Consider the following 27366-nt stretch of genomic DNA (forward strand, 5'->3'; position numbering starts at 1 on the left):
CCAGAAGGATGCTAGGGGTCGTGCTCCCCTGTTCAGACGTTGCATGCATCATCCAATGGTTGTGTGCCACATCATCGACTGTGCCGTGGGACACCAGATTGGTGTAGCATATGATGTGGTTAGCTGATACGTAAAATAACTACTCAGATTTAGGAAGATCTGGCACGCGCCACCAACGCCTGGGCAGAGGAACACGGCTTACATCTCTTGCAAAAGAGAGGAGGGGTTTCAGGTTTCAGGATGCAGTGGAACCGGTCCACCAATGGGATACATTGTATCTGGGTGGGGGTGGGGGAAGGGTGGGGTTATACAGAACAGCCCAAACTGCAAACCGACGTGCTCAAGACCAGGTCAGCACACAAGTTCAGTTCAGCACTTGCAAACACATGCAAAGACATTTCATAGTTTTAAGATTCAGTCTTTTTCTGTCTTTTTTAGTTTTTAGCAGTCTTTCGCTTTCTTGTTGTGTGTGGGTGGAGCACTGAACCCCACTGGCCAATCCATGGGCTTCTTACTGAAACCACAGACCAATTGTTGGGCTTCTTATTGAAGGCTGTGACAGCCAGTCCAGCTCTCCTGCTTCACATTGATAGAAAAGATTGTTTGGACGCCTCAAGACAAAAATATATTGATAGATATCAAATGGTCAGGGGGCAGCCAGGTAGGGGATCGACATGATGCCATAAGGCCAAGACAGAGGGGTTACACAGCAGTAAGAGTTCAAGTCATGAAAAAAAAACATGCAGACAGGTTTAAACATGTCAGAGGCCATGGGAGGGACGAAGAGATGGACAGGCTTAACATATCAGAGGCCAAGGGTGGGACGGAGAGATGGACAGGCTTAACATATCAGAGGCCAAGGGTGGGACGGAGAGATGGACAGGCTTAACATGTCAGAGGCCATGGGAGGGACGAAGAGATGGACAGGCTTAACATATCAGAGGCCAAGGGAGGGACGGAGAGATGGACAGGCTTAACATATCAGAGGCCAAGGGAGGGACGGAGAGATGGACAGGCTTAACATATCAGAGGCCAAGGGAGGGACGGAGAGATGGACAGGCTTAACATATCAGAGGCCAAGGGTGGGACGGAGAGATGGACAGGCTTAACATATCTGAGGCCAAGGAAGGGACGGAGAGATGGACAGGCTTAACATATCAGAGGCCAAGGGTGGGACGGAGAGATGGACAGGCTTAACATATCAGAGGCCAAGGGTGGGACGGAGAGATGGACAGGCTTAACATATCTGAGGCCAAGGAAGGGACGGAGAGATGGACAGGCTTAACATATCAGAGGCCAAGGGAGGGACGGAGAGATGGACAGGCTTAACATATCAGAGGCCAAGGGTGGGACGGAGAGATGAACAGGCTTAACATATCTGAGGCCAAGGGTGGGACGGAGAGATGGACACGCTTAGCATATCAGAGGCCAAGGGTGGGACGGAGAGATGGACAGGCTTAACATATCAGAGGCCAAGGGAGGGACGGAGAGATGGACAGAGAAACAATGGATGAATCAAAAATCAATGACATTGGTTTCCCTGCTCTCTCTCCCTCTCCTCCTCCTCCTTTTCCTCCTCTACCTCCTCTTCATCCTCGTCCAGAGACACCACACCGGAGGAGGCTACGTCTGAGACCTTCCTGTGGGTGGCATAGTCAGGTGGGTACACCTCACCATCTCCTTCTCCCTGGCACACGGTGCCCTCGTAGTCTTTGCAGGGCGTATCGTCGTCCTCCCCGGGTGACAGGTAGGTCTCAGAGTAGGTCACAGAGTAGCAGGGCGACTCCTCCCCCCCTGGCCGGCCCCTCCCACCCCCCAGGCTGTTGAAGTCCCCTCCCCCTCTAACCCCCTGCCCCACCCTCTGGAGGCGGGCCAACAGCAGCTCCTCCCCCCCTTGCAGGGCTGAGAGGATCTTGGCAGCCAGCTCGGCGGTGTTACCGTAGTTGTTACTGCAGTGATGGGTGAGATCTCGCAGTAAGGGGTGTTGCTCGTCCAGGCTGCAGAGGCTGGAGCAGATGGTGTCTGTGGAAGTGGGCGAGGGCCTGTCTCCTCTACCTGCTCCCTCGCAGCACAGCCCCCGCAGACCCAGGTGCTGACACACCTGACTGTGAAGAAGGTCCCTCAGGTAGGGGGGCACCTCTGGAGCGAGAGAGGGGGGAGAAGAGAGACAGTGAGTGTACTGAATGACCCTGCCTATTGTCTTACCATGCCTGATGAGGTCTGGTCACGTGGTCAGGAAAAACTAGGAGCCCTACTGATGAGAGAGCAATGTATTGTTATGGAATGACAGCAGACTGACTTCTCAGGCTAAATCTGGAAAGGGTGGAGGTTATAGGATTCAATCTGATTCTAGATCTGTGCCTTTGGGGCAACTTCTCACCCATATAGTGTTACGGAATAAAATGCGTCATACTAAATGAAAATAAATGACATTATCAAGCAAAACAAAGCAGTCATATTTGGTGCAGTGGCGTAAGCAATCAGCATAAAAGCATTGGCATCCCCACAATAGTACACACAAACATTCACAAACACACCACACTAAATGTATAGTCCACTCACACAACCAACAAACTCATATAGCAACCCCCCCACCCCCCTGTCTGCAGCAAAGGAATCAAATTAAACTTGCATGTGGGATATCAAACCGCTGGGGAACAACATTTTTTGTGAGAGGATGAAAGTAGGGCACTGGGACAATCAGAGTTTCAGACAGCTTCATCACCACACAGTTAGAGGAGACAGGGAGGTGGGGGGATGGGGAGAAAGGATGTGCAAGACCTAGAGTAGGGGGTAGGAATAAATGAAGGTATTAGAAAGGAGGACCATGCATTCTTCAGTGATACTCCAGTTTTATAGGGTAGTATTGGCTCAAATTTGGAAGTTGAAAAAGTTGGTATAGTTTTGGAGGTGGTCTGATTATGATAGTTAGTGTGTGTGTGTGTGTGTGTGTGTGTGTGTGTGTGTGTGTGTGTGTGTGTGTGTGTGTGTGTGTGTGTGTGTGTGTGTGTGTGTGTGTGTGTGTGTGTGTGTGTGTGTGTGTGTGTGTGTACAGTACCCGTGCTTTGTGTTGTGGGCTCGTTGGCGTGAATGAAGTCCTCATCATACGAGTCGTCATTAGAGTCATCTCCATCCACAGACGACCAGGCTCTCAGCTTTGCCTCCGCTATGGCAAACTGCTCCGCCACACCTGAAACACACATTTATTAGACATCAGATTCACCAACATTTAATACACACACACTCACATACAGGTTAGACATCACTTAAAAAAAATCAATACACACACACACGCAAACACACACATTCACACACAGGTCTGACATCGAGCCCTGTCACTGAGTGCCCATGAGGACGCAGGCATATGCTTTTTGATTGACAGGTCTTTTCTGTGGAAGACAGAGCACAGGGATAGACTGACATCACAGCAAGGTTTTAAACCGGAGTGGTCGTAGATCATACAAACATATAAACATGTCACCTGGGTATATATGCAAACACTGCAAATAATTCACACACACAAATCACAGGTACAATGCATTCAGAAAGTATTCAGATCCTTTGACTTTTTCCACATTTTGTTACGTTACAGCCTTATTCTAAAATTGACTTGAACACATTTTTTCCTCATTAATCTACACACAATACCACATAATAACAAAGAGAGAACAGGTTTTTAGACATTTTTGCAAATGTATTACAAATAAAAACAGATACCTTATTCAGACCCTATGCTATGAGCCTCGAAATTGAGCTCAGGTGCATCCTGTTTCCATTGATCATCCTTGAGATGTTTCTACAAATTGATTGGAGTCCACCTGTGGTAAATTCAATTGATTGGACATTATTTAGAAAGGCACACACCTGTCTATATAAGATCCCACAGTTGACAGTGCCTGTTAGAGCAAAAAACAAGGAATTGTCCATACAGCACCGAGACAGGATTATGTCGAGGCACAGATCTGAGGAAGGGTACCAAAACAATTCTGCATTGAAGGTCCCCAAGAATACAATGGCCTCCATCATTCTTAAATGAAAGAAGTTTGGAACCACCAAGACTCTTCCTAGAGCTGGCCGCCCGGCCGAACTGACAGAACTCCACCAGAGTTCCTCTATGGAGATGGGAGAACCTTCCAGAAAGACAACCACCTCTGCAGCACTCCACCAATCAGTCCTTTATGGTAGAGTGGCCAGACGGAAGCCACTCCTCAGTAAAAGGCACATGACAGCCCACTTGGAGTTTGCCAAAAAGCACCTAAAGGACTCTGGCCATGAGAAACAAGATTCCCTGGTCTGATGAAACCGATGATTGAACTCTTTGGCCTGAATGCTCAGTTGGTAGAGCATGGTGTTTGCAACGCCAGGGTTGTGGGTTCGATTTCCACGGGGGGCCAAGTACGAAAAAAAAACAAATATGTATGAAATGAAAAAAATGAAATGTATGCATTCACTACTGTAAATCGGTCTGGATAAGAGCGTCTGCTAAATGACTAAAATGTAAATGTAAAAAATGAATGCCAAGTGTCACATCTGGAGGAAACCTGGCACCATCCCTACGGTGAAGCATGGTGGTGGCAGCGTCATGCTGTGGGGATGTTTTTCAGTGGCAGGGACTGGGAGACTAGTCAAGATCGAGGGAAAGATGAACGGAGTAAAGTACAGACAGATCCTTGATGAAAACCTGCTCCAGAGCGCTCAGGACTTCAGACTGGAGCGAAGGTTCACCTTCCAACAGGACAACGACCCTAAGCACGCAGCCAAAACAACGCAGGAATGGCTTCGGGACAAGTCTTTGGATGTCCTTGAATGGCCCAGCCAGAGCCCGGACTTGAACCCGATCGAATATCTCTGGAGAGACCTGAAGATAGCTGTGCAGCAATGCTACCCATCCACCCTGACAAAACTTGAGAGGATCTGCAGAGAAGAATGTGAGAAACTCCTCAAATACAGGTGTGCCAAGCTTGTAGCGTCATACTTAAACAGACTGAGGCTGTAATCACTGCCAAAGGTTCTTCAACAAAGTACTGAGTAAAGGGTCTGAATACTTATGTAAATGTGATATGAGTTTTGTATTTTAAATAAATGTGCACCAAAAAATTACAACCTGTTTTAGCTATGTCATTATTGGGTATTGTGTGTAGATGGATGAGGGGAAGTTGTTTAAATCCAGTTTAGAATAAGGCTGTAATGTAACAAAATGTAGAAAAAGTCAAGGGGTCTGAATACTTTCCGAATGCACTGTAACACAATCAGAAATGTGAGATTGGCCTCCCGAGTAGCGCAGTGTTCTAAGGCTCTGCATCGCAGTTCTAGCTGTACCACTAGAGATTCTGGGTTCGAGTCCAGACTCTGTCACAGCCGGCCGCGACCTGGAGACTCATGGGGCGGCCACAATTGGTCCAGTGTCATCCGGGTTAGGGGAGGGTTTGGCCAGCAGGGATGTCCTTGTCCAATCGCGCACTAGCGACTCCTGTGGTGGGCCGGGCGCAGTGCACGCTGACACAGTCGCCAGGTGTACAGTGTTTCCTCCGACACATTGGTGTGGCTTGGTGTGTCAAGAAGCAGTGCGGCTTGGTTGAGTTGTGTTTCGGAGGACGCACGGCTCTCGACCTTCGCCTCCGTACGGGAGTTGCAGTGATGAGACAAGACTGTAAATACCAATTGGATACCATGAAATTGGGGAGAAAAGGGTAGCAGGTAGCCCAGCGGGGGGTGGCAGATAGCGGGGTGTGGCAGATAGCGGGGTGTGGCAGGTAGCCCAGCGGGGGGTGGCAGATAGCGGGGTGTGGCAGATAGCGGGGTGTGGCAGGTAGCCCAGCGGGGGGTGGCAGGTAGCCCAGCGGGGGGTGGCAGATAGCGGGGTGTGGCAGATAGCGGGGTGTGGCAGATAGCCCAGCGGGGGGTGGTACGTAGCCATGTGGTTAGAGCGTTGGGACAGTAACTGAATGGTCGCTAGTTTGAATCTTCGCGCCGACAAGGTGAAAAATCTGCTGATGTTTCCTTGAGCAAGGCACTTAACTCTAATTGTTAATAATGACCACTCTCTGAGGGTGTCTCAGGGAGAGTTGGGATATGCAAAAAACATTTCCAATTCACACATGTATTAATACACACATGTACATGAAATAGCACAAATAATAACACACACAGGGGACACGGTGACCGTGGGTTTCTCTGTAACTGAGGTGACTCGGCATATGACAGAGCCAGTATTCCGGAGAGACAAACTGACCAATCACCTCCAATCACTGTCACGAGCTAGCCAATCACAAATTACCTCTTTCTCTCCGCTGCTCCAATGGCCTTCCTTTCTTCATTCCTCTCCTCTCTTTTGTATTCCATCCAATCCCTCTCTTTTCTCATTCCTCTTTTCTCATTTATTTCTCCTCTCTATCCCTCAGCCACATGTGTTCCTCTCCTTTCCTCATTCATCTCATTTTCCTTTGCATTTCAATCTCCCTCTTTTTCACCTCATTTCGATTTCATCTCTCTCTCTCTCTTTCGCTCTCTCTTTCTTTCCCCATCCCTCTCATCTCATTTCAATTTAAATTCTCTCTATTTCCCTCTCCGCTGTTCTCTGCTGTCATGTGTTCTGTATTCCTGTGTTGGTTCACACAGAGATCGATTCTCCCATTTATATTCTACTGTGGCTCAGCCTTCACACACAGGGAGGCCCATCCCCCAACACATACCGCTAGTCTCTTTCTCCATCTTATACACACAAGGTTTACATCCATGCTGCATACACGTGTGTGTGTGTGTGTGTGTGTGTGTGTGTGTGTGTGTGTGTGTGTGTGTGTGTGTGTGTGTGTGTGTGTGTGTGTGTGTGTGTGTTGGTCCATCAATAGAACAACCCCACATGGGCAGAACCACCACTGTAACTCCCATTCAGCTGGCTTAATCTATCATGAGAGCCAGCAAACACACACACACACAAACAAATACATACCATATACAGTGCATACATAGTCAAAAACCTTCCAGCACATTTACCCTTGTGCTCTCTCCCATAATTTAAAACAAATCACTTCAACCAAACAGTCACACATTTACACTCTCCCATATACAGTACATTACATTCACTGTAAAGTCACCCAAGCCCAGCTAAAGTTCAAAAGGAGCCAGAGATGTCAGCACTTTGACCAGGATTCTGACAGAGTGGACAAACACATGGTGATGATGTAAGAGAAAGTGAAGGACAAGTGAAATAACCCTGGGGTCAGCTGGATGTGATGGTGGAATCAGAAGAACAAGTGAAATAACCCTGGGGTCAGCTGGATGTGATGGTGGAATCAGAAGAACAAGTGAAATAACCCTGGGGTCAGCTGGATGTGATGGTGGAATCAGAAGAACAAGTGAAATAACCCTGGGGTCAGCTGGATGTGATGGTGGAATCAGAAGAACAAGTGAAATAACCCTGGGGTCAGCTGGATGTGATGGTGGAATCAGAAGAACAAGTGAAATAACCCTGGGGTCAGCTGGATGTGATGGTGGAATCAGAAGAACAAGTGAAATAACCCTGGGGTCAGCTGGATGTGATGGTGGAATCAGAAGAACAAGTGAAATAACCCTGGGGTCAGCTGGATGTGATGGTGGGATCAGAAGAACAAGTGAAATAACCCTGGGGTCAGCTGGATGTGATGGTGGAATCAGAAGAACAAGTGAAATAACCCTGGGGTCAGCTGGATGTGATGGTGGAATCAGAAGAACAAGTGAAATAACCCTGGGGTCAGCTGGATGTGATGGTGGAGATCAGAAGAACAAGTGAAATAACCCTGGGGTCAGCTGGATGTGATGGTGGAATCAGAAGAACAAGTGAAATAACCCTGGGGTCAGCTGGATGTGATGGTGGAATCAGAAGAACAAGTGAAATAACCCTGGGGTCAGCTGGATGTGATGGTGGAATCAGAAGAACAAGTGAAATAACCCTGGGGTCAGCTGGATGTGATGGTGGAATCAGAAGAACAAGTGAAATAACCCTGGGGTCAGCTGGATGTGATGGTGGAATCAGAAGAACAAGTGAAATAACCCTGGGGTCAGCTGGATGTGATGGTGGAATCAGAAGAACAAGTGAAATAACCCTGGGGTCAGCTGGATGTGATGGTGGGAATCAGAAGAACAAGTGAAATAACCCTGGGGTCAGCTGGATGTGATGGTGGAATCAGAAGAACAAGTGAAATAACCCTGGGGTCAGCTGGATGTGATGGTGGAATCAGAAGAACAAGTGAAATAACCCTGGGGTCAGCTGGATGTGATGGTGGAATCAGAAGAACAAGTGAAATAACCCTGGGGTCAGCTGGATGTGATGGTGGAATCAGAAGAACAAGTGAAATAACCCTGGGGTCAGCTGGATGTGATGGTGGAATCAGAAGAACAAGTGAAATAACCCTGGGGTCAGCTGGATGTGATGGTGGAATCAGAAGAACAAGTGAAATAACCCTGGGGTCAGCTGGATGTGATGGTGGAATCAGAAGAACAAGTGAAATAACCCTGGGGTCAGCTGGATGTGATGGTGGAATCAGAAGAACAAGTGAAATAACCCTGGGGTCAGCTGGATGTGATGGTGGAATCAGAAGAACAAGTGAAATAACCCTGGGGTCAGCTGGATGTGATGGTGGAATCAGAAGAACAAGTGAAATAACCCTGGGGTCAGCTGGATGTGATGGTGGAATCAGAAGAACAAGTGAAATAACCCTGGGGTCAGCTGGATGTGATGGTGGAATCAGAAGAACAAGTGAAATAACCCTGGGGTCAGCTGGATGTGATGGTGGAATCAGAAGAACAAGTGAAATAACCCTGGGGTCAGCTGGATGTGATGGTGGAATCAGAAGAACAAGTGAAATAACCCTGGGGTCAGCTGGATGTGATGGTGGAATCAGAAGAACAAGTGAAATAACCCTGGGGTCAGCTGGATGTGATGGTGGAATCAGAAGAACAAGTGAAATAACCCTGGGGTCAGCTGGATGTGATGGTGGAATCAGAAGAACAAGTGAAATAACCCTGGGGTCAGCTGGATGTGATGGTGGAATCAGAAGGGGGTAGAAGTGTTTGCATGCCTGTATGTGTGTAAAGGGGAATATTTGGAGAGGAGAGGAGAGGAGAGGAGAGGAGAGGAGAGGAGAGGAGAGGAGAGGAGAGGAGAGGAGAGGAGAGGAGAGGAGAGGAGAGGAGAGGAGAGGAGAGGCACAGAGAAAAGTGCTCAGTCACGCCGGCACTAGCCAGGAGCAGAACCTTACTGTGCAAATTAACCTTGAGAGGCTGCACTGCAGGGAGGGAGGCAGACAGGAACAGAGGAAAAAATGGTGGCATAGAAAGAACGGGACAAAAAAACAGAGAAAGAGGAACATTGCACAACATTTTAATACTTCAAGTCATTGCTGCAAAAAACATTCTCAGTCAACTTACCTGTTAAAGTAAAACGAAATGATTTTAATGATAAACCGGGTAGGGCTACTGACCTGCAGCGAAGCGGGCCTCCTGTTCTCCCTCAGTGAGGTCAGAGTAGTTGTTGAAGTCAGACTCCAGAGCTGCGGGGGTGTCAGTGGGCTTACACCAGCCCTTCCACTCTATCAGGTGGGCCACCCTGCCCTGGGCCATGCCTGTGGGCCTCGTCACATGGTCCTTCATCGCCTGGGAGATGCCTAGAGGTCAAAGATTAGAGGGTAAGTGTCACATACATGTAAAGTGTAAAGAATATAGCAGGCAGTCTTTGTTTTGTGTGCGTGTGTGTGTGTGTGTGTGTGTGTGTGTGTGTGTGTGTGTGTGTGTGTGTGTGTGTGTGTGTGTGTGTGTGTGTGTGTGTGTGTGTGTGTGTGTGTGTGACAGGTGGCTCGTTACGTGTGGAACAGGACTGACTTTGACGCTGTGGACCCTGACACCACTGACTACCTTATGGGTAAATGATTGTAGTATTCTGTCAATTCTTCTGTGTATTCTGGAAAGCTGAGTATTTGAAGGTCACAGCAAACATTACTGCTGATTCTTACTGTATATCAATAGATAATAGACACTGTGTTTGTGAGCAATGCTCGTATTCACCATGTAATGAAGATCTGGCTAACGCCGCAATCTCTTGAATGGTAAGTGCTCTTCTCGATTTTGGTAACATTTCAACGGTGTCGTCAACATTTACCTGTGAAGGAAAAAACAACCATTACTAAAGGAGGACTCATACACTACATGGATGATGACAAGCAGTGGAGGCTGTTATACAGATGTACTGTACATGCTACGACTACCAAGAAATCCTTTCAAACTGATCTAAAAGAGCACTCATGTTTTCAAGGTAGAGAAAACACCTGTTTTCATTGCTTTTACACACACACACACACACACACACACACACACACACACACACACACACACACACACACACACACACACACACACACACACACACACACACTGCGTTAATGATATGAAGGGCCATTGCAAGGATATTATGATGAAACTACAGAACAACCTCCATCCTCTCTACTCTCCTCCATTGGTCTGGTCTATCCATCCTCTACTCTCCTCCATCGGTCTGGTCTATCCATCCTCTACTCTCCTCCATTGGTCTGGTATGTCCATCCTCTCTACTCTCCTCCATTGGTCTGGTCTATCCATCCTCTCTACTCTCCTCCATTGGTCTGGTATGTCCATCCTCTCTACTCTCCTCCATTGGTCTGGTCTATCCATCCTCTACTCTCCTCCATTGGTCTGGTCTATCCATCCTCTACTCTCCTCCAGTGGTCTGGTCTATCCATCCTCTACTCTCCTCCATTGGTATGGTATGTCCATCCTCTCTACTCTCCTCCATTGGTCTGGTCTATCCATCCTCTCTACTCTCCTCTATTGGTCTGGTCTATCCATCCTCTCTACTCTCCTCCATTGGTCTGGTATGTCCATCCTCTCTACTCTCCTCCATTGGTCTGGCCTATCCATCCTCTCTACTCTCCTCCATTGGTCTGGTCTATCCATCCTCTCTACTCTCCTCCATTGGTCTGGTATGTCCATCCTCTCTACTCTCCTCCATGGGTCTGGTCTATCCATCCTCTCTACTCTCCTCCATTGGTCTGGTATGTCCATCCTCTCTACTCTCCTCCATTGGTCTGGTCTATCCATCCTCTACTCTCCTCTATTGGTCTGGTCTATCCATCCTCTCTACTCTCCTCCATTGGTCTGGTCTGTCCATCCTCTCTACTCTCCTCCATTGGTCTGGTATGTCCATCCTCTCTACTCTCCTCCATTGGTCTGGTCTATCCATCCTCTACTCTCCTCCATTGGTCTGGTATGTCCATCCTCTACTCTCCTCCATTGGTCTGGTCTATCCATCCTCTACTCTCCTCCATTGGTCTGGTATGTCCAGCCTCTACTCTCCTCCATTGGTCTGGTCTATCCATCCTCTACTCTCTTCCATTGGGCTGGTATGTCCATTCTCTCTACTCTCCTCGATTGGTCTGGTATGTCCATCCTCTCTACTCTCCTCCATTGGTCTGGTCTGTCAATCCTCTCTACTCTCCTCCATTGGTCTGGTCTGTTAATCCTCTCTACTCTCCTCCATTGGTCTGGTCTGTTAATCCTCTCTACTCTCCTCCATTGGTCTGGTCTGTCAATCCTCTCTACTCTCATCCATTGGTCTGGTCTGTACATCCTCTCTACTCTCCTCTATTGGTCTGGTCTGTCAATCCTCTCTAATCTCCTCCATTGGTCTGGTCTGTTAATCCTCTCTACTCTCCTCTATTGGTCTGGTATGTCCATCCTCTCTACTCTCCTCCATTGGTCTGGTCTATCCATCCTCTACTCTCCTCCATTGGTCTGGTATGTCCATCCTCTCTACTCTCCTCCATTGGTCTGGTCTATCCATCCTCTCTACTCTCCTCCATTGGTCTGGTATGTCCATCCTCTCTACTCTCCTCCATTGGTCTGGTCTATCCATCCTCTAGTCTCCTCCATTGGTCTGGTCTATCCATCCTCTACTCTCCTCCATTGGTCTGGTCTATCCATCCTCTACTCTCCTCCAGTGGTCTGGTCTATCCATCCTCTACTCTCCTCCATTGGTATGGTATGTCCATCCTCTCTACTCTCCTCCATTGGTCTGGTCTATCCATCCTCTCTACTCTCCTCTATTGGTCTGGTCTATCCATCCTCTCTACTCTCCTCCATTGGTCTGGTATGTCCATCCTCTCTACTCTCCTCCATTGGTCTGGTATATCCATCCTCTACTCTCCTCCATTGGTCTGGTCTGTCCATCCTCTCTACTCTCCTCCATTGGTCTGGTCTATTCATCCTCTACTCTCCTCCATTGGTCTGGTATGTCCATCCTCTCTACTCTCCTCCATTGGTCTGATCTATCCATCCTATACTCTCCTCCATTGGTCTGGTATGTCCATCCTCTACTCTCGTCCATTGGTCTGGTCTATCCATCCTCTCTACTCTCCTCCATTGGTCTGGTCTATCCATCCTCTCTACTCTCCTCCATTGGTCTGGTATGTCCATCCTCTCTACTCTCCTCCATTGGTCTGGTCTATCCATCCTCTACTCTCCTCCATTGGTCTGGTCTATCCATCCTCTCTACTCTCCTCCATTGGTTTGGTATGTCCATCCTCTCTACTCTCCTCCATTGGTCTGGCCTATCCATCCTCTCTACTCTCCTCCATTGGTCTGGTCTATCCATCCTCTCTACTCTCCTCCATTGGTCTGGTATGTCCATCCTCTCTACTCTCCTCCATTGGTCTGGTCTATCCATCCTCTACTCTCCTCCATTGGTCTGGTATGTCCATCCTCTCTACTCTCCTCCATTGGTCTGGTCTATCCATCCTGTACTCTCCTCCATTGGTCTGGTATGTCCATCCTCTACTCTCCTTCATTGGTCTGGTCTATCCATCCTCTACTCTCTTCCATTGGTCTGGTATGTCCATCCTCTCTACTCTCCTCCATTGGTCTGGTATGTCCATCCTCTCTACTCTCCTCCATTGGTCTGGTCTGTCAATCCTCTCTACTGTCCTCCATTGGTCTGGTCTGTTAATCCTCTCTACTCTCCTCCATTGGTCTGGTCTGTTAATCCTCTCTACTCTCCACCATTGGTCTGGTCTGTCAATCCTCTCTACTCTCCTCCATTAGTCTGGTCTGTCCATCCTCTCTACCCTCCTCTATTGGTCTGGTCTGTCAATCCTCTCTAATCTCCTCCATTGGTCTGGTCTGTTAATCCTCTCTACTCTCCTCTATTGGTCTGGTATGTCCATCCTCTCTACTCTCCTCCATTGGTCTGGTCTATCCATCCTCTAATCTCCTCCATTGGTCTGGTCTATCCATCCTCTCTACTCTCCTCCATTGGTCTGGTATGTCCATCCTCTCTACTCTCCTCCATTGGTCTGGTCTGTTAATCCTCTCTACTCTCCTCCATTGGTCTGGTCTATCCATCCTCTACTCTCCTCCATTGGTCTGGTATGTCCATCCTCTCTACTCTCCTCCATGGGTCTGGTCTATTCATCCTCTACTCTCCTCCATTGGTCTGGTATGTCCATCCTCTCTACTCTCCTCCATTGGTCTGGTCTATCCATCCTCTCTACTCTCCTCCATGGGTCTGGTCTATTCATCCTCTACTCTCCTCCATTGGTCTGGTATGTCCATCCTCTCTACTCTCCTCCATTGGTCTGGTCTATCCATCCTCTACTTTCCTCCATTGGTCTGGTATGTCCATCCTCTACTCTCCTCCATTGGTCTGGTCTATCCATCCTCTACTCTCCTCCATTGGTCTGGTATGTCCATCCTCTCTACTCTCCTCCATTGGTCTGGTATGTCCATCCTCTCTACTCTCCTCCATTGGTCTGGTCTGTCAATCCTCTCTACTCTCCTCCATTGGTCTGGTCTGTTAATCCTCTCTACTCTCCTCCATTGGTCTGGTCTGTTAATCCTCTCTACTCTCCTCCATTGGTCTGGTCTATCCATCCTCTACTCTCCTCCATTGGTCTGGTATGTCCATCCTCTACTCTCCTCCATTGGTCTGGTCTATCCATCCTCTACTCTCCTCCATTGGTCTGGTCTATCCATCCTCTCTACTCTCCGCCATTGGTCTGGTCTATCCATCCTCTCTACTCTCCTCCATTGGTCTGGTCTGTCAATCCTCTCTAATCTCCTCCATTGGTCTGGTCTGTTAATCCTCTCTACTCTCCTCTATTGGTCTGGTATGTCCATCCTCTCTACTCTCCTCCATTGGTCTGGTCTATCCATCTTCTACTCTCCTCCATTGGTCTGGTCTGTTAATCCTCTCTACTCTCCTCCATTGGTCTGGTCTGTTAATCCTCTCTACTCTCCTCCATTGGTCTGGTCTGTCAATCCTCTCTACTCTCCTCCATTGGTCTGGTCTGTCCATCCTCTCTACTCTCCTCTATTGGTCTGGTATGTCCATCCTCTCTACTCTCCTCCATTGGTCTGGTCTATCCATCCTCTACTCTCCTCCATTGGTCTGGTATGTCCATCCTCTCTACTCTCCTCCATTGGTCTGGTCTATCCATCCTCTACTCTCCTCCATTGCTCTGGTATGTCCATCCTCTCTACTCTCCTCCATTGGTCTGGTCTATTCATCCTCTACTCTCCTCCATTGGTCTGGTATGTCCATCCTCTCTACTGTCCTCCATTGGTCTGGTCTATCCATCCTCTACTCTCCTCCATTGGTCTGGTCTATCCATCCTCTCTACTCTCCTCCATTGGTCTGGTCTATGCATCCTCTACTCTACGCCATTGGTCTGGTCTGCCTATCCTGTAAAGTCACACCGCAAACATTGTATCTGGTGCTGACACGCGCTTTTGTTCACCATTGCTTTTTATAGCCTAGTTTGGTCCACGTGTCTATAATGTAGACAGTGAGCTGATCCCACGTCAATCTACGTTTGTGCATAGTTAATTCATGAAGGTAGAATCATTAGCAGCAGAAGCAGAACGCAATGACAGTTTTTGGGGAGCTCTAAATACTGAAACGTTTTGAAACAGCCCTGAGACAGGGGCTCTGCGAGCTCAGATGTTCCCGCGTGGCGATTATGTCTACCACTGAAAGGCGTGATAATCCTCTAGCCCCGCAGAGGAGAGACCCGAGCTTCTCCATCACTGTAGAAAATCTAGGGGATATGTCATGCCTTCGAGTTCCACATGACCCCAGGCGCCACTGCACGTTACACCACCCATCCTACCTCTTCACCCACCCACTCTCCCCTACTGAACGTTACACCACCCCTCCTCCCTCTCCACCCACTCTCCCCTACTGCACGTTACACCACCCATCCTAACTCTTCACCCACTCACTCTCCCCTACTGAACGTTACACCACCCCTCCTACCTCTTCACCCACTCACTCTCCCCTACTGAACGTTACACCACCCCTCCTACCTCTTCACCCACCCACTCTCCCCTACTGAACGTTACACCACCCATCCTACCTCTTCACCCACTCACTCTCCCCTACTGAACGTTACACCACACATCCTACCTCTTCACCCACTCACTCTCCCCTACTGAACGTTACACCACCCCTCCTACCTCTTCACCCACCCACTCTCCCCTACTGAACGTTACACCACCCCTCCTCCCTCTCCACCCACTCTCCCCTACTGCACGTTACACCACCCCTCCTCCCTCTCCACCCACTCTCCCCTACTGAACGTTACACCACCCATCCTACCTCTTCACCCACTCTCCCACACTGAACGTTACACCACCCCTCCTACCTCTTCACCCACCCACTCTCCCCTACTGAACGTTACACCACCCATCCTACCTCTTCACCCACCCACTCTCCCCTACTGAACGTTACACCACCCCTCCTCCCTCTTCACCCACTCTCCCCTACTGAACGTTACACCACCCCTCCTCCCTCTCCACCCACTCACTCTCCCCTACTGAACGTTACACCACCCCTCCTCCCTCTTCACTCACTCTCCCCTACTGAACGTTACACCACCCCTCCTCCCACTCTCCACTACTGAACGTTACACCACCCCTACTCCCTCTACACCCACCCACTCTCCCCTACTGAACGTTACACCACCCCTACTCCCTCTACACCCACCCACTCTCCCCTACTGAACATTACACCACCCTCCTCCCTCTTCACCCACCCACTCTCCCCTACTGAACGATACACCACCCTTCCTACCTCTTCACCCACTCTCCCCTACTGCACGTTACTCCACCCCTCCTCCCTCTTCACCCACTCTCCCCTACTGAACGTTACACCACCCCTCCTCCCTCTTCACCCACTCACTCTCCCCTACTGAACGTTACACCACCCCTCCTCCCTCTTCACCCACTCACTCTCCCCTACTGAACATTACACCACCCTCCTCCCTCTTCACCCACTCTCCCCTACTGAACGTTACACCACCCCTCCTCCCTCTTCACCCACTCTCCCCTACTGCACGTTACACCACCCCTCCTCCCTCTTCACTCACTCTCCCCTACTGAACGTTACTCCACCCCTCCTCCCTCTCCACCCACTCTCCCCTACTGAACGTTACTCCACCCCTCCTCCCTCTCCACCCACTCTCCCCTACTGAACGTTACACCACCCCTCCTACCTCTTCACCCACCCACTCTCCCCTACTGAACGTTACACCACCCCTTCTCCCTCTCCACCCACTCTCCCCTACTGAACGTTACACCACCCTCCTACCTCTTCACCCACTCTCCCCTACTGAACGTTACACCACCCTCCTACCTCTTCACCCACTCTCCCCTACTGCACGTTACACCACCCCTCCTACCTCTTCACCCACTCTCCCCTACTGAACGTTACACCACCCCTCCTCCCTCTCCACCCACTCTCCCCTACTGAACGTTACACCACCCCTCCTCCCTCTACACCCACTCACTCTCCCCTACTGAACGTTACACCACCCCTCCTCCCTCTACACCCACTCACTCTCCCCTACTGAACGTTACACCACCCCTCCTCCCACTCTCCCCTACTGAACGTTACACCACCCCTCCTCCCACTCTCCCCTACTGAACGCGAGCTGAGAGCTCGGAATGGTGAAGGCATCGGCGGCATTCATCCGCACACAGACGGGTGAAGATGATGGCACTCTTGTGCTTCACATGCACGGAAACACACACATATCCCTTTTGTAAAATAACGAGTACATGCCCGGTGTTTTACTGACAAGCCATGGGCTAATCTGGCACAGTCTAGTGAACAGAAAGCAAGGTGCCGAGGTTGCCATTACTCAGTTTAAAACCCGAGACTCGCCTGTAACATCCGCTGTCGTTTCTGTTCAACCATTCCTTTACCATAAGCTCTCTATAGTGACGACATGCCTATGAAACATTCTCAACTCAGAAAATGAAACGAAAACATCAGCAGCACCGGCAGGAGGCTACATACTGAGTAATTGGCATTCCGCGTATCTGCTCGGTTAATTGAACTCCCGATCTTCTCCAAAACTGCAGACGCAATGCCAAGGGTTTAATAAGAGATGTCGCTGTCGAACTGGAATTTATTTACAACTACTGCCCTTATTTTACGAATAATTAAATAGAGAAAATATTATATTCAAGTTCAATCTGCCAAAATAAACTAGGATGGCCCAATGGGTTGCCAAACAGGTGCCAGAATGACGTGCATATAGCGACAGGGAGACACAGCCATGCCTTACTACAGGCTTTAACACTGGACAGCTCTACTCCACTTCCTCTGAACTGAATACGCTGATATCACAAAAACAAACGCACGCGCGCACACTGGCTACACGCACACATACCCGCAAGAATAGGCTTTCATAGCTACAAAGCTATTGGCATCAGTGACATGTGGTCTAATACCAGTGTTCCTTCATCCGTGACAACGCCCCTTGTTTTCTCGCAGAAGAGTAGCTTTTCCATAGAAAATAGAATGCAAATCGAGTCCCTCTTCTCTAACATACCACGCTGCGGGTATGTGCTGAGCTCGCCTCCTCGCGACCCTATGCCTGTGTGCTTCGAAAACGGTTGCTGAACTTTCCACTAAAGGAGCATTGCTATAGCAACCGATCACCAGGGAGCTCTCATGATACGTGGATCTGTGATTCATAGATGACGTCACATGCACACGGATGGCCACGGTTGGTTTTTACTCCTAGTCTCAATTTAGCTTTACATTCATATGTTCCTCTGCAAGACTAACGCCTCAAATGCGTTCTATAGGTTTCAGAGGCGACACTGCCTACAAACAGATTCGACATCTATATTGCTTGTTGAACGTGGAGAGAGGACGAGCCGACACGCGTGCACCAGCGGAGCTTCTGTCTGGCAATGGGCACGCTGGCACGGCTCTGCGACAGTGCCTAAAGGGTCACCAAGCGGCAAACAATCATAATGGCCCTGGCCGTTCTATTCCAGCGCCGAGATATTCAATAGAGCCGTGTAGAGAGAAGAGAGGAGAGAGACGAGAGAGGAATATTTTGGCGGTGCTAATAATCTCCTCGTTACTGCAGCCACGCGCTGGCTCATTGCGACATGCAGATGGTGCGCGCTGATCGATACAATGAGAAGAGACGGATTCATCATTAGTTTTGAGTGAATTATTCCAGCAATCTGCTAACTTCTATTTACTTCTCTATAGCCTGCATAAGAATGTCAATAGAGAGAGATAGCATGGACTAAATGAGATAGGCATATAGAATCTGTGAGTCGGTTCATTGCATAATTGTTTCCACCTCTAGATAGGCATATACCTGAAATTGTTTAGCTATTGCCTAATCAATTGTGGCGGTCAGTAAATAATATAATATTCATAAATGGATTTTATATTGTAGATATGTGATAGTAGAGTAGTAGCCTGAGGGAACACGTAATGTGCTGTTAAAAGTATTGTGATAATATTTTAAATTGTATATAACTGCCTTAATGTTGCTGGACCCCAGGAACAGTAGCTGCTAATGGGGATCCGTAATAAATACAAATATAAAGAAATCGTTACAGAGAGCTACTTCGAAAAGAAAAAATGGAGGGGGGGCAGCACCTGCTCAGGCTGAATCAAACCAACCCAATGTCAACGTGGCACTGCGGCCAACCACCGGGTACAACGCCAGTAAGTCAGAAGTGCTGAAGCCTACACAGTAAATGAGACTGCAGCGGTGGCCACCGAGTCGCTGCCGACCCAGCCGTCCAACTCCCCTTAGTAGATCTGTTTCATTGCATTTAGGCCAAGGCAAAACGACATTACATTCAGTGCCATTGAGATTTCCATTTGAAAGCTGCATTAGAAATTCATTGCTAATTACTTTGAATGACTTCATATAATAATTAGAAAACTAACTGGTGAACATTTACTGAAATCCAAAATGGAGGGACCCAAAGCGGAATCACTCGTTAACGACTTGGACGGCTTAGTTAATTAGGTCATTATTAAACCAAAAAAGGTTGCGAAAAGAATGTTCTGCTTCACATCGCGAATTTCTTTTGACTTCGAAGAGAACTCAATTCAGAGCTAGGCTACTGTCCGTTTTGATTATCTGGGTGCCCCTGCGGTCTATTATGGGCGATCCCATTGCATTAGACAAAATATAAGCTACACATAAACGAGTAACACGGGGGTTTATGTAATAGACTTCCAAATAGGCTACTGCGGTTAAAACATATAAACATATTTGTGATACAAATGCTCAGTTCAGAACTGCTGCTTTAGGCTGATGGAATATGATGTTAACCAGGGTCGCAACTTTGATTTTAGAAGTGGAGGGACCTAATTAAAAAATAAATAAAAAATATCCAGTCAGATAAACACTCCAACCAGCCTCCTCGGAGGCGTCCACATGGTCCTAAAGCGCACCGTTGCCTCGCTTGGTATCACATTCCAATGATAAAACTGGGGGGACAGAAATGCAATTTCAGAATGTGGGGGACATGTCCCCATCTCTAGTGAAAGTTGCGCCCCTGATGTAAACGAACCCATTATCACAGCGATGAACAATGATGTTCCACCTCATGTAGCGCATTATTGAGTAAACAGTATAGGCCTAATCAATAAGCATTCATCCAGTGAAAACATCTCCTGTGTTAGAGGGTCGCGCTTGAATGCACAGTGTATGATAGCTGTAGCTGGGCGGCAGGGCAAGGGGACTCGGAGGTGTCACGTCACTGTGTGTGAACCGAGCCAAAAAAAAGGGTCAAACTGTGACAATCAGCACCTCGCAGTGGTCCAGTGTCCCTAGGGGCGCGTGGAGAATGAGTCTGTAAGCCAAGCAGATCCGGGTGTTTCCCGAAGAGCGCCAGGTCAGACACTGAGTTTGCTTCGCTCCAGTCCACGCGCAAAGTAGGATCGTCGACTGCCACTGTCAAAGGGAGAGAACTTATAGCTGAACTGCAAATCACCATGCCAAGCATGCCTCGAGAGGGACTCTGGAGCCACTGCTGGGGCTAACCCAGAGGGAGCGTTTAGAATGCGTAACGGGCCATACGTGGTATCTCAATGTAGTGTCCCTTAGATAAGGTCGACTATTAACCCCAGTTAATACCAATTTAGAATAGTAACGCAAACAACAGGGTGCACTTGAATTGAAATACCACGGGGGGCTATCCGAGGGGGGCTGTCCTCGTGCACATCAACTTTGCAGTCATGCCACGTCATGCAGGCAAGGCACTTATGTCGTTTGTATTTTTTTTCAACACAGACTAAACTATAAGGAGGTCAGAGTAGAGGGGGACAGTTATCATCCCTGCTAATCAAATAAAGCAGAGAATATAATATGCCATCTCTTTATGAAAATACACATTTTATTTTCCACCCAAACACCTCTCCACCTGGCTGCATGCACTTTAACCGCCCTCCATTATGAGTGCCAAGGCACTAACCAATAGGCACAAATGGAAAAAGACTATTGGCACGTCGTGCTCTAGCCAGCTCATATGGCACCACCCCTTCAGCCACCTTCCTCAGGGTGGAATTGGCACTGAACAAAACCTAATTGAACAACACTCCAGCGAAATAGACCGAATTGGCCTTGTTGTTTCATAGTACACAATCTCACACTCAATTCATGCAAATATGTACAAAACGTATTTCAGCAGATTTCGTGCGTTTTTGTGTCTTAATTCGTGTGAAAATTCACACATTTTTGGGCGACATAATTCGTAGGAAAATACAAATTTTTGTGCGACTTCATTCATAGGAAAAAAAACATTTTTGGGAGGGCAAACTTGGGAAAAATCGTTTAAAAGTTATTGGAGCAATGCATTTTGGGCAATGGTGTTCTACACTGCCTTTTTTGTGTCCCACATTTATTTATATTAAAAACAAACGTGTTAACTGCCCAATATTGTTAATCAACCCAGGTTGTCACCAAAATACTTATGATATAATAATAGCCTTATTTTTATTTATTTTTATTAATGTTGTTTTCTTTGCCTGTTTCTGCTAAATACTTTGGGATACTGATGCTATGTCCGATTTTATGAGGGTTACCAGATTGGACAAAAAAGAAATCAGTATATATTTTTTTTGTGGTATCGATGAAGGTATTTGATTTGGGAATAGGGATACATTTTCATGATGGAAAATGTATTAATAATAAATATGGAGAAACAGAAGACCTGGTTTAAATTCCCCTGGTGCAACTGCCTGGTATTTGCACCTACAACAAGCCTGGATTATGATCAATTCATCCATATTAATGCAGTTAAACAGGTTCATGTAAAATAATGAATTATGTTGGTTTACATGTATTGCACTTCCAAGGCCGTTTCATGATGATTATTACGGTTGTGTCAATCATGTTATATACTGAGGCAATTGTAACAAAGCATATGCCAGCATTGTAGGACTACTGCCTCTGCCCAGAGGCCTACTAGGCTTTCATGTCAACGGTCGTTAGAGCTCACTTTGCCACATACGAGCCCTGGTTAGAGTCCCTGTTGCAGCTTTCACTTTCTTCTGCTACACTGGTGGCAGCGTTGGGATCACGTCCAGCTCACGTCTAGTTATGTGATCTAGTGGTGGGAAGCATTCTGTTTGTCAACATTGTGTTGGGTGTAATTACATTGATATATCTAGTGAACAATGGATAAGCAACAGTGGGCATGATGGATAGAAGTAGTTGCTACAGGTGTGATCAAGCCTCACATCCAAGTTGCCTGAAGCTGAATGGAAAGTGCTATGCCCTGACCAGTTATTCAGAAGAACATCCTCTGTGACTGTCTAATTTACAGAAGTTAACTTACCAGTGTGGACCCAAAACAAACACAAACACACATTTACAAACTACCTGTTTAAAGTCTTATTACAACCATGGTGTTCTTTAGTTACTGAAGCTTATATGTCAAATAACCTGACAATGATCCACATCATATGGGTAGACAGATAATGTAAGTGTGTTATGCAGCAAACACAACTATCCTTTTTTAAGGATGCAAACCAGTAATATGTTGGTCAATCCTGTTCTGATCTAATGAGATGGATGTGGGATTTTCTACGGCCTAGAATACAGGCCTTTCCCAGTCATGAAGGACGAAGCTAGGCCCCTCTTGATTCTCATTGGCGAAGCCTGAACTCAAGTTAGGGGTTATATGTCAGACTCTCCTATACCACTTTGCCCAACATGTTATGCCCCAGAGGTTGTAAATAAACCCGATTAAGGTGATATAACTTGTCATTATTATAGGGCTGTGAAACCCAGAGTCGAATGGCTTTAGACTGAGCATTTCTCACCATTCATTTATGGATAGCAATTTCCATTTTATAACAGGTAGTGTCCATTTATTTACAGTAGTGTGTTGATTAATTATTGCTTTCTTCAGTGGAAATACAGAATATGTATAAAAAATACCAAATATACCAAAAGCTGAATCAAGCAGAGATTTACAACTACTTAACCATGTTACAACTATTTAACTATGTTAATCATTACTGAAACATGCAAACTACAAACATTTAACCAGTTAAAGATAATAAATTCATGACAACTAGAAACAAATATTTTAGTAAAAGTAATTCATACAAAAGTCAAAAGTTGGCTATAACATGAGTACAAACCAAGTGAGTGTGTGTATATGTCTTGTAAGTGTTTGTGTGTGTGTGTGTGTGTGTGTGTATTATAATTTCCCATCATAAAAATGTATCCCCATTCCCCAATCAAATAACTTAATCGATGCCACACAAAAAAATACAAAAAAAATCGTATTTTTTTCTCCAATTTGGCAATCCTCATCAAATTTGACATAATCTTGTATAAAATGCATTATGAAAGAAATTGTGTAATGTAGGCTCCACTATTCTCTACTATTTTCCTATGAATGAAGTCGCACAAAAATGTGTCTATTCACACAAATTAAGCCACACAAAAACCGCAAAAAATGTACGAAATCTGATTAAATACTTTTGTACATATTTGCACGAATTGAGTGTGAGATTGTGTTGTTCATAAACGCTTGCGTCATAACTTGGCACAGTGGTGGTCCCTCTTAGGTCGTTTCCATCAGTTGTTCCAATACAAAACCGGTAAATATTGTAGTTCATTCTATTTGTCAAATTTATCTCTGAAGGAGGGACCAAGGTTGCAAAGCAGAAGCCCAGAAATACCAAAAGCTGAACACCCTACAGGTGTTTCAGCACTTGGACAGCTTCTACTCTACAGTGCACTGTGTGATCGCTGTTTTCAATTGATAGCTTGTGGAGCTGAGTGCAACATGACTAGATAATCAACTATGCAAGTGCCATTTAGTAGTATATTACAAAAAACAGTCTCTACTGGATATTTACTTTCAGTAATCAGAGTGTGTCTATATTGTCAAAACATAACTTCTCTTTTGCTCTCCTCTCAAGAAAACCGTTTCTAGTTACAGCATGTGAAAATAACAACTCTTTGCTCGATTAGTCGCCGGCACCCATCTCTGCTATTGAGGCCAATATAACTGACCTCATCACTCACGAGCTCAAGTTGCTCGCGCCAGGAGGATTCAATATCTGCCATTTAATTGGATGTGTTGAGATCAAATGCCTCCGGGTGTTTTGTATCTTGGAATCCATGGCTCGCTCGCTAATTAATGTATTGTTCAGAGGGGTTATGGATGCACGCGCTGTTTGGTAAATTAGATTCATGGAAGGGGCTTGGAAGGCGTTGGTTTGTCATTTGAGCCGCTGGCTCCCTTTTGATGTGTGTTGATTTCCTACCCTCACACACACAGATTGCTGTGGGGTAGACGAGCCATGCACTGCGCCCTCTGTTACCCCCTTGCATCACACAGAGAGACCCACACACCTCACTTCCTGTTTCTATGACGACGGAATGACTTGATGCGGAGGTCGTGTTGGTGAGAATTAGCAAACCAATAAACACAAATAGCCTACCGACCGGCACCACTGTCGATCTAAATGCCAATATTTACATGTCTAATACCTGCCAAGTAAACAAGGATTTTCACTTGCCTTTGGATTGACAAACCTTTTTTAAAATCACAGTAGTCTCCCCACAACACAAACATGTAGGCCCTAATGTAGCCTGATTATATAAGACATAAAACAACAGATGAATCAATCAGTCAAAGGCAAAACCGCATCCCTATGTGATCATGTGTCATAGCAATCTCGAGGATTTTATAAAGGCTTAAGTCCCTGGTCAACAGAGCAGTGCAATGAAGACCAATCTGTAAAAAAAAATAGTACAAATATATAGCTAGGACAAAATAAAATAAAAACAGATTCAAAAGCCTATGCAGCCTAGAGAAACCTATGGGGGGTATGATTTGGAGCGTTGTAATCTTATAGGCCTGGCCTATGATTTTTGTCGATTGTTTTCGGCAAATTGAATGGTTTACGACGTCAGATTGTGCAACAGTTTCTCTGCGGCCACGCGGATCACCAGGAAATTAAAGGCTCGCGGACATCCGTCATCTGTGCATACATTTTGGATTTGCTCTAGGCTATATATTTTATATTTCATGTATTCTTTTTTCGCCACCTAGGCGTGGATATCAGTGTATTCTCGCTGTGCACCAAGGTGCCTCGCTCTCTGTCGTTGTCGTGGAAACAAAAGCTAGACCATGGCGGTGCGACTCGTGTCTTCCACGCTCACTGAAAGACTTAAGAGGAAATCAACATGATTATGTCAAGGCCAGCTGCATTGTGATATAGTTATAATGGGCAAACAGGTGGGTCTTGTCTTGTAGCCAACAGCAACGACAGGTCTGTGTAGACTTACTGGGGTGACACTGATAGCCATGCACGGCACAGAACGCTACAAAGACAGAAAGCTTGAAGCAGCCCATCTAATTCAGTATTATGGACAGCAATATGATTACATTGACATGTTACAGTCCTGACAAGTGCTGATAGGCCCTCTGGCGATGATAGCACAGTACCCTACAAGCCATAAGCATCATCAAGTGTCTGAAGGGCCGATGACTTGATAGGCAGTTAGAGGGTCTGGCTTCCAGATTTATAGGCATATCAAATAAATCATCCCTGGCTTGTTTATATTGCTAACAATATTGTATTTCGCTTGCTGTGGGTGATAAGCGACTGTGCGTGTGTGTGCGCGCATTACATGGATGCGTGCACTGATGGATGGATGTGGGGTGTGTGTGATTTATCGCTAGTGCAAGGCCCCATCAAATGAATCACGTTTCCAGGACCGAGCGAGGGAGATATCGGTGGGAAACACCAATGGAGAGGAGATGGGAAGGCACGTTGACTAGGCGGACAGACACTGAGACAGACAGGGGGATCTTGTAAACAACGAGCTGGAGAACAAGACAACTGCGGCGTCAACCAAGGAAGCTTGTCTCTCATTCTACCCTGATGAAGACAGCTTGTCTGTCGAAACGTTGATTATTAGGTTATTACATTATTGCATCTGAGCTCCTAGAGTGTGCCGCTCTCCTTTCTTTTTCTATCTTGTCTCTCGGGAACAGCAAATCAGTCTGTGGGCTATGTAGCTCATGCCCCAACACAGTGATATATTTAAATTATGCATTTCCGGATGAGGGTAGCCCCCTATTTCTTAAAAATGACTAATTACAGCTTAGTCAATTCAGCGAGCTTATGATGTATGACGGCTATAAAGCCATGTCTGTGGGAATAGCTCTTCGAATAGTCCGGATAACATGAAGACAGACAGCGTAGATAAGAGCAATATGCTGTCTTACCTTGCAGCTAAACTGGGTCAATGCAGTCAAAACCATTGTGCCGGCCGGAAGAGTCTTGTCATTCAAACATAAAGCCTTTAGCTCCGCATCCTTCAACAGCAGAAAAATCACTTCTCTCTCTCCTGCCGAGCGCGCTCACCAAAAAGCTATACGAGATCAGCTCTCGCGGCATCTCGATGCCAACACTCACCTCCTCATCGCTTCCCTATTCTGAACTGATTGACTATTATAAACAGATTTCTGGTCTATCTAGAAATCTCTAAACTCAAAGATGAAAACAAAGTTTACAGTCCAGTTCAATAAACAAACAACTTATTGCACCTCTTAAATGTCCCGTGCACAGGACTCCCCAATTCACACCATTCGTTGTATGCAAAAATCAGGCGGTATGGGACGTGCTTTTAGGATCAAAACAAATTAAAGAACTCTTACCAACTGGCGTTTTGGAACCAATACAGCCGATTTTCGCTTCTCACACGAGTAGCCTAACCTACACCCGTTTTCCTTCTGCAACAAAAGAACTGAGCGTACCTTATAGATCTGAAGTCTCTCCTGTCTCTCCCCGGAGTCTTCTCTGTGTTCCGCAACGATACGGCGTGCTGCTCACAACCCTCGAGTGACATCGAGGGCGGGGAAAAGTCCAACCCTTTCTTCCAAGTTTTCACTTGCTTTTTGTTAATGTTTGGTTGCTTGTGAGTTCTGTATTTTCTATATGGCTTCTGTGTAGTCTTTGCGCGGTTTTATCATTACAATATTCATATCCAGTGTATTCTATCTGCCTGTAGCCAAACCGTGCCCCTCTCTCCCTACGTCACTGAGGGAAGGATCGATGCTGGCGTTTCAGCTCCACCGCGGCTGGACAGCGCACGTCTGCTTGGGCTCTGAGGCGGCGGCAGCGGCACTGGCTACACGCTCCGCTCCAGGGGGTTCCCCCTCGTTGTCACACTCTAGTGAAATCCACACACCAGCACGGCGTCGTCCCGCGTTCTTCGTGTAGCTCTAGCCTAGTAGCGGCATTCGGCCTTGGCTAGCAGAGGAGTTGCAGGTTGCATTGGTACAAAAATCCCACGCGAAAACTGTTTTATACACCAGGCCGAGCTTCCACCTCCCTTTTCGCTCTACTTGAAGTGGAAAGAGATCTGATTGGAGGATGTCACGGTGTAAGGACCAGCCTATTTCATAAAGGGTGAGGGGCTAGAAGTGGAGAGAGAATTAACTCGGGATTGATGTTCTCAATTAAAAGTTGCATTTCTCAGCAGATGCGATTTCAGTGAG

General features: G+C 46.9%; 1 protein-coding gene and 1 long non-coding RNA gene across 5 annotated transcripts in view; one reads left to right on the top strand and one right to left on the bottom strand.

Annotated features, from left to right (window-relative positions):
• Positions 1–280: 280 nt before the first annotated feature.
• Positions 281–27203, bottom strand: LOC106581301 (protein FAM131A). 3 transcript variants are annotated; one of them, XM_045703915.2, is made up of 5 exons: positions 26623–27203; positions 10039–10132; positions 9459–9641; positions 3059–3190; positions 281–2139 (listed from the first exon to the last, which is right to left on the bottom strand). In XM_045703915.2, exons 2-5 carry the CDS (start codon positions 10106–10108, stop codon positions 1523–1525), a joined length of 1002 nt encoding a protein of 333 aa, XP_045559871.1. In that variant the 5' UTR covers positions 10109–10132; positions 26623–27203; the 3' UTR covers positions 281–1522. The 3 variants fall into 3 exon arrangements, with proteins under 3 accessions (XP_045559871.1, XP_045559870.1, XP_045559872.1); XM_045703914.2 differs by lacking the exon at positions 26623–27203 and adding an exon at positions 26092–26262; XM_045703916.2 differs by lacking the exon at positions 26623–27203 and adding an exon at positions 17736–18391.
• LOC145862452 (uncharacterized) overlaps positions 9528–27366 on the top strand; it is a 28139-nt gene continuing 10300 nt past the window's right edge. Inside the window, exon 1 of one of the 2 annotated variants that reach the window (XR_014381920.1) lies at positions 9528–9662. This is a non-coding gene — a long non-coding RNA (uncharacterized LOC145862452). Of the gene's footprint in view, positions 9663–9809; positions 10080–27366 lie in introns of those variants that run through there. The other variant, XR_014381919.1, reaches the window with a different exon arrangement.

The sequence above is a fragment of the Salmo salar genome, chromosome 20 (genome assembly GCF_965601325.2).
Source record: "Salmo salar chromosome 20, fSalSal1, whole genome shotgun sequence".
Taxonomy (NCBI): domain Eukaryota; kingdom Metazoa; phylum Chordata; class Actinopteri; order Salmoniformes; family Salmonidae; genus Salmo; species Salmo salar.

What these genes read in the sequence shown, in the direction of transcription:
- LOC106581301 (XM_045703914.2), bottom strand. Translation starts at nt 26,127, where the DNA reads ATGGTTTTGACTGCATTGACCCAGTTTAGCTGCAAG. An exon ending in AGCCAGATCTTCATTACATG is followed by an intron (nt 9,642 to 10,038) that starts GTGAATACGAGC and finishes TTTGACCTCTAG; the next exon opens with GCATCTCCCAGGCGATGAAG. An exon ending in GCCCACAACACAAAGCACGG is followed by an intron (nt 2,140 to 3,058) that starts GTACTGTACACA and finishes CTCTCGCTCCAG; the next exon opens with AGGTGCCCCCCTACCTGAGG.